Source organism: Porites lutea, chromosome 9 (genome assembly GCF_958299795.1).
Source record: "Porites lutea chromosome 9, jaPorLute2.1, whole genome shotgun sequence".
Lineage (NCBI taxonomy): Eukaryota > Metazoa > Cnidaria > Anthozoa > Scleractinia > Poritidae > Porites > Porites lutea.
This window is the reverse complement of record NC_133209.1, coordinates 2,822,501-2,835,000: the sequence shown is the minus strand read 5'-3', so window position 1 is coordinate 2,835,000 and position 12,500 is coordinate 2,822,501. Positions and strand designations below refer to the sequence as shown.

General features: G+C 40.8%; 1 protein-coding gene and 2 pseudogenes across 3 annotated transcripts in view; 1 reads left to right on the top strand and 2 right to left on the bottom strand.

Annotated features, from left to right (window-relative positions):
* The window catches only part of LOC140948130 (uncharacterized), a 7,924-nt pseudogene extending 7,586 nt beyond the window's left edge, over positions 1-338 (bottom strand).
* Positions 339-1,870: 1,532 nt separating this feature from the next.
* On the top strand, positions 1,871-5,900 carry LOC140948127 (uncharacterized; annotated as a pseudogene).
* Positions 5,901-6,505: 605 nt separating this feature from the next.
* Positions 6,506-12,500, bottom strand: part of LOC140947534 (uncharacterized) — a 39,946-nt gene continuing 33,951 nt past the window's right edge. For 2 of the 3 annotated variants that reach the window (XM_073396667.1, XM_073396668.1), the window contains exons 11-14: positions 11,919-12,028; positions 11,016-11,034; positions 9,027-9,320; positions 6,506-8,289 (exon numbers count right to left, since the gene is read on the bottom strand). In XM_073396667.1, the coding sequence (XP_073252768.1) occupies positions 7,985-8,289; positions 9,027-9,320; positions 11,016-11,034; positions 11,919-12,028 (728 nt within the window). In that variant the 3' untranslated portion in view covers positions 6,506-7,984. The remainder of the gene's footprint in view (positions 8,290-9,026; positions 9,321-11,015; positions 11,035-11,918; positions 12,029-12,500) is intronic. The other variant, XM_073396669.1, reaches the window with a different exon arrangement.

The window sequence follows — 12,500 nt, the reverse complement described above, 5'->3', positions numbered from 1 at the left end:
TGAGGTGCCAATTGTGAAGCTGCCGGTGGAGGAGGTTGCTCTGTCAGTCGTTCTTCGATGGCAGCTAACGCTTGTGTCGCGTCTGCCCTCAATCGGCCACTCCATTCAATCTCGTCCGCCACTTCTTCATTTGTTACTTTCTCGTCTGCCGCTAACTCGGCCAGAATCTCCTCGTCAAGCGGCTCGATCTTTTGAAGCTGTTCTCCTAAACTAGCTTTCCATTTCAGCAGTTCTGTCTTTCCGACGGTTGAATATCCGTCCTCTAAACGCTCGTTAGCCTCTTCAATGATTTTCGTGAGGAATCCACGATGGCCCGCTCTTACTTTCTTTTTAGACATTCTCTACTCCGGCTCGAAGGGCCAGTAGTTGCGGAATCCTCCACTGCGTTTGGAATATCTCCGCGTTCGCTGGTTCAATAAACAATCAGGACTGTATCTTTCACTTTCTTCGCTTTATTGCGTTCATTCATTCGTACATCACAATCGTTCTAAACATTCTACTCAAACTTACAATGCTCACTAGTTTTATTGCTACCACAAACAAATCTGATGAAAGGATCATGACTATGGAATCAGGTGGAATGTACAAGTGAGCTGCGGCTTCGGGAATATTATGCGCCACGCTATTGAAATTAGGACCTCTCCCGGCCCTGTACCACAGGACAGCCACGCATACTCAGCCTGCAAGTTAGTGTGGGAGAAATTGGTTCCTTTTGCTTTTTTATTCTGAGAATTGACATGGGTCTAATAACGGCAAAGAACGGTTTTAACGGATTTTGAGATGAATTTAATTTTATCCCTATTGGCCTTCGCTCACCAATTACAAAAGCAAGGCCTACGCTATTTCGATAAGCAAGAAACTGGACCAATCCTTCTGGCTTTCAAATTTTTTAAGGGCCAGCAAATGGACTGATTTAGCTTTATTCTCGCATAAGGCGTGGGCAATAGAGTTCTAAAGTGATGACGTGATAATAATTAAATTTGTGAAACTATGGGATTTGTCAGGATATTCTGAAAGAACAACCACCAAGAGGCCTACTTGCCAAAAATTAGCAATTCGGGGCAAATTGTTTCTGAGATACTAGCCCAGTTATGCTCAGATGACTCCATACAAATCCTTCTAAATTTGGTAAAATAAAACACAAACTGCAGTAAGAAACATGATGAAACAACGCATGCTGCTTGTTTCATCATGCTTGTTACCGCGATTTGTGTTTTTTTTTTTACTGAAGTTGAAATGGCCGACGAATAAGAGTTTTTAAGATATACTTCTAAATTTCACTTGGGTCATAACGTTATGACCCGAGTCAAATTTAGAAGGATTTGTATGGATTCATCAGAACAGAGAAGGGCTAATATCTCAGAGAAAATTTACCCCGAAATGCTATTTAATTTTTGTGACGTCACTCCTCTCAGAATATATAATAATTTCCCCCCTTGCAATGGCAGAGGCCCGAAGGACGGAAAAAAAATTTTTAAGACCGCCTCGTCCCCCCCCTCCCCGCCCCTTATCTCAGGGTCTGAATGACCGGGTCCCTCCCTTATCTGAAGGTCTGGATCTATCACTGCCTTGTAAGGGCATCCAGGACCGGTTGGATCCTGGATTCCACTTCATGACCTCCATCAGTTCCGGATTCCAGTACTGGTCTCTGGATTCTTTGCCAGTAGAACTTGGATTCTGGATTCCAGTCGTTGCTGGCTGCAATTCCAGATTTCTTGTTCCTAGAGCTGTATTCCGGATTCCAAAGCCCAGGAATCCTGATTTCACATGCCAAAATTCCTGGATTCCTGATTTTGCAAGAAAAGAGTGATTGGTTTGCTTGTCTTCTTGTTGTTGTAATTGTTGTTCTTCAGAACTCAGGAGGTTTATAATGGCAGAAGACATAGCCAAAGCCGCAGCTGAAGTGCGCAATAAGGCAGTCATGGACCTCTCCCTTACTGCAGGGGCTTTTAAGTTATCACTGAAGATTGATAACGTGTGGCTAGCAGGAGCTGTAAGCGTGGATGCGTTATCACTTGGGGCATTTTATCTGGCCTGCAAGGGGCCCTCTGAAAGTGCTGTCAGAAGAGCTTTGGAGCGAAAATTCTTGGGTGTTGTGGATCCTAAAGTCACGAACATCGAAGACGGGCACTCTATTCTGACTGAGTTGCTTTGTAGCACAGAAACAAGCTTTCTAGTGTTTTTGGAAGATTTTGAAACGAAGAGGATTAAGTTTCGGTTAGAGGAAGAGTTTAAAAAAATCGGCTTTACGACAGAGCTGGATGTCACTCTCAGAAACGCGGAGGAAGTATATCAGCAAGTTATCCAAATAAGAAACAGGTACGGGAAACTAGTCTAGTTTATTTGTTTGTTTGTTTGTTTTTTCGCAGTATTCAGTTTCTTACCCTAAATCTACAATTAAGCTCCCCGGGGGACTTATTAATTTCAAACAGGGGGCCCTAATAGAAACAGGGAACTTATTTGAGAGGGGGGCTGGAAGGGGCGGGGGGGGGGGGGGTATTTAACTTCGCAAAGACGATGGTATCAGTTCTCCATGAAAAATAGAATGCAATTTGGAAAACCTCAAGGGCAACGCTTAGAGGTCATGCAACTGAGGATCAAAAACAAGTCTGTACTTCCAACTTGTTGAATAAACCATCCTGGATCGGTCCACACGAAGTTTTACTGTCGTAATTGTTCAATACAATCTATCATTTATTAGTAAATAACGGAATGATAATGATGATGATAATGATGATGATGATGATGATGATGATAATGGAGAAATATATACAACAAGTCCCGCGTAATATCAAAATACATGAACTACAGAAGATCACACTACTTGGAACGTCTCACATCCTTAAAAAGGCACTGTCCATCAAATAGACTTCCACCAGGAGGCGATCAGTAATAAGTTCCTGCTTCTGTCTCATTCTAAAGGTTGGTTTTCACTAGCGACGGAGTCGAAGTCGGAGTCGTAATCAGAAGCGTAGAGCTTATGATCGATCTAGTGAAAACAGATCCGATTCCTCTTATACGACTTCGTCGCTTACCTTACGCTTATGATCTAGTGAAAACCAGATTGTCGGAGTCGGAAGAAGAAGCAAAAGAACCAAACTAACCACAAAGCGTGGGAACGTGCATTGTGATTGGTTTATCCTTCCGCTTCTGCTTCCGACTCCGACAATCTGGTCTTCACTAGATCATAAGCGGAACCTAAGCGACGGAGTCGTAAGCGGAATTGGAAGAAATGGAAACTTTCTGATTCTTCTGACTCTGATTGCGTCGCGCTTATGATTCCACTTACGACTCCGATTTGTGACTTTCAGTGGGTCATAAGCGCTCTTACGACTCTGCTTACGACTCCGACTCCGTCGGTAGTGAAAATCAGCCTTAACCCTTTAGTTTGGGGGTAATTCCAGTACTTTGGATGCGCGCGCAAATGGAACGTTTTTTAATACCAGTATTTTTTTTTTTACATTACAGTCAAAATAAGTTACTTTGGGTTGACGAAATTTACAAGACATTCACTTTTTTAACAAGCAATATTTCTATAAGACTAAATACAACTGATGTTGCCAAGGTAAAGTTACTAACGAAAACTAACAATATTACCGGTATGATTAACTTTAAAAAGAAAAAAAACACGACATGTAGAGCATTTGGCATTTAATCTTTAACCTACAGAGCGCTGCTTTCGTTTCACTTGCACAGAGTAATACATTTGTTGCTTCCATTTTCGCAGGAAAAAGTGCTCTAAACTGATGCTAAAAATAACTTGATCTGTGAAAACGCCGTTGCATAGGCTAAGTATGGGACAAGCACGTTCCGGGTTATCATTATAACACCCTCCTAATTTGTTTGTTTGTTTGCTTTTTTTGGTTTCCAGTCTGTCATACTTAATTAACAAAATGGATCTAGAGAGCTAAACAATGTAAAGGAATCACTAAAGCGAGAAATGGCCATTTCCAGAGGCCTTCGAGGAACAATTGGAAAGTTGCAGGAAGAAAATAGGAGACTGAGTGAGAGTGCCCAGCAAGGAGAAGTCGATAGAATAGAAATTAAGGATAAAACGCGGTTTGGAAAGGAGAAGATGAAAATTTTGCAAAGCGACATCCGGGAACTTCGTGAAAAGGCCCACGAGTTGGAGAAGGACAATTAAATGTTGCAGCAGAAGCTGAAGAAGAAGGACAAGGAACTTGAACGCTTTCAAGCCTTAGAAACAGGTGAAAAAAGTAATAATATAATACCTGTATTGTTTGTTTTCATTTTTCATATATCGTGGTCAAAAAACTAAAATTACTCGAAGAGAATTCTAACCTGCAAACGAATGTTCTTTCCCACTGCCGCAGGGCGTCGGCGACTTCTACGCTGGCAAAACTAATAAAAAATATCCCCCGCAGTTTATTAATCAACGACAACAGCAACAGTTACTCAAACAAAGAGGTAAACACGAATGACTGACTACTGACGCACGCAGTTGTTTTTATAAATCTAAGCGGTTTCCCTTATCTTCCTAATCTACTGTTTAATTAATACCAACACTAGATATTGACATTCATCAACCTCGTCCAAGGGCCTGTTCGGGTACATCTCTAGGGTTGAGCTCTGGGTACCAGTCGGAAGAAGATCCCGAAGAGAACTGTAAGTTTTCGAATTGTTTTTTTGGTTTTGTTTCTCTCTTCCGTTATAACTTGAGTCTTATCTGTAGAGAAGTACTTTGTATTCCTCGCTTTTTTAAACATTGAACCCTTAGTAATTATACGTTTTTAGAGACTAGGATAAAATGTTGTCCGAGTTAAAAAACTTTGAAAAAATGAGTATTGTATTTTACCTGCTACTCAAATAAATATGTCCCAAGCGATCGAATACGAAAAATGAGAACTGAATATTCGTGCAGATAATTTATAACGATTTCAAATCGCGTTCTGAAACTAACGTTTCACTGGGGGCGTGTAACTGAGTAAGGGATAATGGACGGAACTTACAGTTAATGAATCTTTGAATTATTTGGTGCATTTGATCTGGTCAGTATCATCATTATCATCATTACCATGTACCATTGTCATTGTCATTCTCATTTTTTGCATCGCAGCCTTAGAGATTATCCAGATGCCTCGATCCCAAGCCGTTCAGGAAGGAAGGAAGTTGGTGTTAAGTTGCAGGACGCGAAGCTTACCTGATGTCTCATACCACTGGATTAAAGATGATATCGAAATCCCTGGGGCAAATCGTTCGGACCTGGTGTTGGAGCCGGTACGCATGCACGACTTTGGCCGCTATTTTTGTCGTGTGTGGGATAAGAGCAGATCATTGACTTCGGAACCCGCAGATGTTTTTCCATCTCCCCATATGAGTAAGTACGGTCAGTGGCGGATCCAGGGAAGGGCCCCGGGGGGCTAGCCCCCCACCCTTTATTTTTAGACCAAACCGTGGCCCGAAGGGCCGAAAATTTGTTTTTTGGAGACCAGAAGAGGTCTCCTAACCCTAACCCTAACCCTAACCCCCGCACCCCCCTTGTCTCGCCGTGTCTTTAAGAAAATGCATTTTGTTTAACTGATTATTATTTCTTAATTTAATCTGCTATTAACCTCATTTCCCGGCGCTTCATTAGGATTCAAAGGATTACACGAACTCGATGCTGACACTAAACAAGCAGTAATTGACTTGCTAAGCAAAAAAAGCCTCCCTAGGCTACCCACCTGGAAACAGATAGCAAGGAGATATGCTATGAGGGAAACGGAAATCTCCTCTTTGGAGAAAGAGAAAATCCCGCAAGAGCCATGCTTGAAAAGCTGACATCTCTGGCACCTAATCTGATCGTTTACTATGTCTGCAAGACGTTCAAAGAAGCAGGTCTCAGGCGGCTGGATCTCGTGGATGTTCTCTCACAAAGGATGGCGATAGCCGTACATTAAAAGAACTAATTCTTTTTTTAGGTTCCCTAAAAACTGAACTCTGAAACTAGACTCGGAAAACATAAATTAGAAGGGCTTAGTCTTATGTGAAACTATTTGTAAGTTTCTATGAGCGGTGATTTTAATTTTTGAAGCTGGTGAAACAAAGTATATTTTTAATTATTTTCTATTGTTTGGAATTCCAAACTTTTTGGCATAGCTAACAGCAAGCAATAGGCTCATTGGCAATCACCCTAACGTGGTGGACATGATAGGAATCCAACCCCCCTCGGACTCCAAGGGAAGGGGGAAGGAAGATACATAGAGAATAGACGGAGATACTCCTTGTATCGCTTGGGAGGAGGTAAATTGCAGATTTTTATCGCTGACAAGTTCACATTCCACGAGTTCTTGCAATCCCCCCCCCCCTCTTCCCCCTCCCCGCAAATACACACGGGTCAAACTTCTATAAGTGGGTTAACACACGGGAGTAGAAACAAAGGTGACATAATTGAATCGGGAGTCAATAGTGCACTCAACGCCCCGGGGGGAGGGGAAGTGCAGGAAAGTAGTTCAACTTTTGAAATGAGACTAAATGGTAGTACTTTAACAAAATAGCAGTAATTCACACAAGCTCTAATATTCAGATTCCTTAAAAAAGTGTTTAGTTAAACAAGTTGATATTTGAAAGAATGGCATATAATACGACCAGAAGAACTGTCCTTAATAGAGAGGTGTCCGTAAGGAAAGATTTGATGACAATATATCGATAGTTAAATCGATGTGTGAAATCTGTTTCTTGTGAATTGGCAGCCATTTTAATTTTGCGGTTAGATGATGTGAGGGCTGTAACCAAGAAACCTTCGGAGCCGCGCCCATATACTCACCAACAGTTCGTACCTTCCAAGAGTTTTTCTGAATTTCCGACTTTCCCAGACCCTCAAGATTTGAACGCCAAACAAACAAACAAACAAACAAAGAAAATTCTCGGATCAGTAAAGTAAATAATCTTCACTATTACAATAAATGGTTTGACCAAATGTGGTTTGACTAAATGTTCGAAAACCAGTTATCTTGAATCCCTCGAGTATCAACTCTTGGTCCAAATAAGAGTGAAACGTAAACACGCCGATGTATACATGACTGTACAAAGCTTACAATCAACCACGTGAAGCGTTTTATCGGACGTTGGGTAGCAGTGTGGAAAATCGCACGTTGCGTTACTATTTACGTTACGAGAAGCATCTCTAGTTTTAAAAGATAAATTGATATTAATTTAACTTACGGATCCTTCTTCGAATCCGATGTTTAATGAGATACACTAACGTCAGATCTTTACAGATCGACAAAGAGCGGGTTAGAAGTCTAACCGAAGTGCTTAAAGAGTTATAAAAAATATATAAAAATAATGAAAAAAATGCTTGAGTTTTGTAACAACTTTAAAAACGTACCTGCCTACGATAACTATATTAGTGCAACCACCTCGTTTACAAAATTTTAAGAATCGGTGAGTCGCGCCGAACATCTCGATCATCTACGTCTGGGACGATAGTTTAGATGGAAAGTATTGCTCTAACTGTAAAAATATCGTTTATTCTATTTACTGCTATGCTCTATCAGTTTTAACTTGGGGTTGATTATGATAGAAAAAACCTAACTTCACCAGTCCGTTTTGTAGCCTTGATTCTCTTTACCCCTAAAGTCCCAATATTTACACACACAATCTCCAGACATTTCCTTAAAGAATTATTTGGGATTATTTGATAAAGGATGAAAGCATTTTCCCTCTTTAGTGATCATTATATTAATTCCCATAACCTTTTCTTTTGATGGTGTAGTGATATCGTTGGGAGAAAACTGATGTTGGCCACTCTTGGGACTTTAGAGGGTTACAGCAAGGAGTGTGATCTCCTCTAATAAACTCACATTCTTTCATGCAGACATAAACCAATCAGAAGTCGAGAACAGTTTCCAGCTGGCTTCTGATTGGATTAAATCTGCACGAAAGAATGTATCAATAAATCAAAAGCGGTCACACTTTTGGGTTCCTTGCTGTAACAAGAAGAAAGAAAGAAGCAGTTCAGTCCAACAGTTGCAATTCTAAGCTAATTCGCAACTGAAACTAACTGGTCTGACAATGTTTTGATGATATCATTTCGCCCGATATCCTTGAGATCTTTACAGAAATCATACCCAGTTAACTCTGGGTAAGTGGACTTAAGATAGTCGATTACACCTTTCCCTCCTTCGTGATTTCCATCTAAAAATCCTATTGTCTCCTCTGTCATTTTATACTTGTGAGCAAGTTTCTTCCACCCCCCTGCGTCGGGAACTGTCTTCTGAAGCAGTTTTTCAACACTCTCTTGAATCTCCAGATTATCTCGAAATACTTCAGTTAAATACCTGAATCCTAAAAGCACAAAAAAAGAAAAAAAAAATTAGGAGAGCAGTTTGTGGATTGTCTAAGGGACCGCACGAATATTGGACCGAGTAAACGAGCGGGGAGAGGGTAGAGAAGAAATGAAAAAAAGGAAAGTTTTCCCTTCTTCCCCTACCACCTCTTTCATTTTTTGGCTCACGTTCCATTTTTCGCGCGACCAAACCGAAAATCCCGTTCTTCGGCCGGTTCCTTGGTCTATCTTTGCTCCGAAACGACGCAGAAACGCTTGCTACGCGGGCTAGGTTAGCTGCAGGAGGCTCCTGTTATCTGAAGTCAGAGGATCGATGCAACGAGGCACTTTCCATGAATTGGGTCGATCCCGGTTACCCGAATATAACTAGCCCCTGGCGAGGAGAGAAAAAAAAATGAGGCCTTTACAAAGGACAAAGCAGGGGTGTGCTTTAATTGGACGCAAAAGATAATTGATTAATACATTCAGGGGTGAAAGCTCTTAAAGCTCTGACGTTGTGTGTGTATACTCAAGTTAAAGTTTAAACAATGGTTTCTTTTCTTTTTCTCCCCCACCACCACTTTTCGGGTTCTTTCATTTCTAAAAATGCAACCTATTTTAAAATGGTGGCATATTTAGTGATTTTTTTTGTCTTCATAATAATTGGCCCTCAAGCCTCGTTTCAGGGTAAAAGTTCTGTGGATGCAATCACGACAAAGAGCTAATTACGGAGAGCCGACGCATGCGTGATACTTACTCATTCCTTCACGAGGTAAAACGTCTAGTTCTGCCACGCCAGACAGCACCCTCACAGGCTCAGACTTGTTCTGGCCATCCGAACACCTAACTTCACAACAATAGCATCCAAAGTCACGTGGCTTAACTGAGTCAAAAACAAGGCTTGAATTTGTTTGTCCTTGTAGCTTTAAACCATCTTTGAGCCACTGATAAGTTACTTTGTTCTTTCCTCTTGCTTCGCACCTAAACACAACTTTTGTGCCCTCTTTGCCTTTCTGGTCTGTTGGCTGTTGCATGATTGTCAGTGAATCTACTTAAGAAGAAACATTTTATTTGCATGATTCTTCGGACCTCGTCTAACTACACATTTGTAGTTCACAAGAATACGTATTATAAGACAGGCGGACAAGTTCAGCATATTTGCGGTACAAAAAGCAATGCCGTATACAGACCCTGAGAAAAGGGAGGGGCCCGGCCAATAAAAACCCTTAGATAAGGGGGGGGGGGAGGGGGGCGGTCTCCAAAAAAATTTTGGTCTAAAAATAAGGGGGGGGGGGGGCTCCCCTGGATCCGCCACTGTAAACTTCTAAGCTAGTAGATGATACTTAGATGGTTGAAGACTTGCACTGTTTTGAATATTAAATATAATTATATCTTTTACCGCGCTACCCTAACGGCTTTCAGGGAATATATAAATCACTACCAAGAGAGAAGTCAACATTGTGTTGAGAACTTTGCCAGACTGCTTGCGACGCAGTTTACAACAAAGAAATAATGAGTTATGAATCCTTCCTAAAGTGAATGAGAACAGTGAAAGACCCCATGGGTGGTTTGCTTTGTCCCTTGTGTTTGGCACACCAAAGACACAGGGGGGGCCATACATTCGATTAGATTATATTTGTAAGCTTTGTGGTCAGTTGGTACGAGGCCTGGAACCAAGAATTATAGGGCGTATAGATTTGACGATGAAGTCAAGTAACTATGCTCTAATACACTTTATTTAATGATGTGAATGCTACGCGCGCTGTGATTGGCCGTTGCCCATGATCTATTAGAGTACAGATACATGGATGACGTCACGGGAAACTTATTTTCTTTGTTTTGTTCAACATGGCACGCGGTTTTGAAAATGTTTGTGAGATTATTTCGGATTGAGGCAAGTGAAAGCTTCGGAAAAAGTTTAGCAGGAGCTATTTACAAAGAAGAAAAATGGAGAAACGAAGACCAAAAAAGCTATTGACTACTTGACAATGCCTAAATTACAAGAAATCTTCACAACAGTTGCCATCGTGTGTCTTCGCTACGAGAGACTCGCTGTTTTGCAAAATGTTTTCGCTATTATTCTTCTTTAAGCAAGAAAAGAAGGTGAAAAACTTTTCGAAGAAACTGTACACAAGTAAGATAAGGAAGAAGCTAAGATGAAAAGTTGGGTTTGGGACTTAAAAAATGCCTAAACTAGCACAAATCCTCAAAAGGTGAAGCGGTTCGAGGCAGGTATGTGTATCGGTGTTTTTCTTTTCTGATCATTGTATAAAACAAATAGATTCCATGTTGCCGTGGGTCTGTTCAGTAATAGATCACAGAAGACGTCAAAATGTGGTAAAAACAACAGTGACACACTCGCCTGCGTCTCGTGTGCCACTTCTTTGTTTTTACGACATTTTGACGTCATCTGTGACCTATTACTGAACAGACGCACGGCAACATGGAATCTATTTGTGAACTACTATATGATGGTAGCCTGTTCCAGGCTCCAAGATATGCAAAAAAGGGTGGGGTTGGTGATAGGGAGGGCGGGTCCGCTCGTTCTCCAGATCACGCGCGTCATTTTCGCTTGGCTTGTTTTCGCAGCGTGCACAGTATCTAAGAGCCTGGCCCCGCTGGCTAACATGATGGTCACTGTTAAACTGACCATAATATATTATTAAGAGGAGAAAATTTGTTATCAGGAAATTACAAGTTTTTGGCCTCTGAGAAATGAGAACTGAAAACAAAAAAATACCCTTACCTTTGAAATCATCTGGATCCTACGTGAAATGAGGCAGAAAAGAAAAAAAAACAGAAAGAGCACGAAAAAAAAAACAAACAAACAAGAAAACAAGAAAGAAAAAAGAACAAACAAACAAAAAAAATCTGATTCAGTAACTGTTAGGTATACTTTATGTACTTACGCAAGGATTTCACATCAATCAATCAATAAACTTTATTTACCCTGAAATTAACAGTGTAGCATTCAAGTGCTAATATCTTCGAACCACATAAAGAACGTAAGACAAAGATAAACATAATGGATGTGTAGTGAAACCGAGTATCTTTGAAAATCAAGTACCAAGACGAAGGGAATCAGAACATACTGGTAACGTGATTGGGTAGCTTAAGCAAAGATGATGGCGACGGCTGCAGCGAAAAAGTTACTAATAGGCCAACTTGGGCTGTTTGGAACTTCATCGCGATTAGACCCATTTCGTCCAGTTTGAGAGAGAGAGAGAGAGAGAGAGAGAGAGAGAGAGAGAATGACCAGAAAACATTGCCGGAATCATGTTACAATTTTGATAAATCGAGCGTGGGCTACTAGTTGGCCTGAGAAAACAGCCGATATTTGGGGTCGCTACCACTGATTTCCTTGCCAAACGACGTATGAGAAACAAGTGCAGAAATTTCATGCTGATGACGCGTCACTACCCAGATCTAGGTAGTGGTTCCGATTGGTTGAATCAAATTTCTCACGCTGCATGACCAATCAGAAGCACTACCCAGATCTAGGTAGTGACGCGTCATCAGTATGGAATTTCTGCGCTCGTTTCTCAGACGTCATTTGGCGGGGATACCAATGGTAGCGTCGCCAAATGTCGGGTGTTTTCTCAGGCTAGCTACTAGTACGTTTATGTTGCATTAATTTAAGTAGTCATACCCCGTCTTGTACAGGCTGATAATCTTTACTACCAAGGGATAGCTTTTTTTTTAATTGCGGCAGTCTTATTGAGCCACTAGAACTTCTGCTTCTCTGTCCACCCTCTGCTCCTATGACAAGGGAACGTTAGAATCACGAAAATTAAAAGTATATGATTATCATAATCTTTTTTTAGGTCTTACAATTTTTAGTTGCGGCCAAGTCCATAAAGTACTGCTTCACTTTATTGTTGTTTCAGGGTAGTTAAAAGAAAAAAAGAAGCAAAAAAGTTTAATAGTTTAGAAAAATGCCTTGTACTATCCTAAAATGTCATTAAATACAATACACCCTTCAATGAAAGGTCACACAAAATGTTAAAAGTAAGTACAGCTTAACTTGAGTGTACTGAAAGGTTTCCTTAAAAGGTTGTCTTTTTACGTTTCGATTTTAACGGCCCCTGGCAGGCAAATGACGTAACAAGATGAAAGAACGCACGTGAAGAGATAAAGTCAAATATGAAAAAGAAAAAGAAAAAGAAAACAAAACAAAAAAAACTGCTGTCATGGTGGGACGTTCGAATTCATCAGTCTCACATTGCCCATA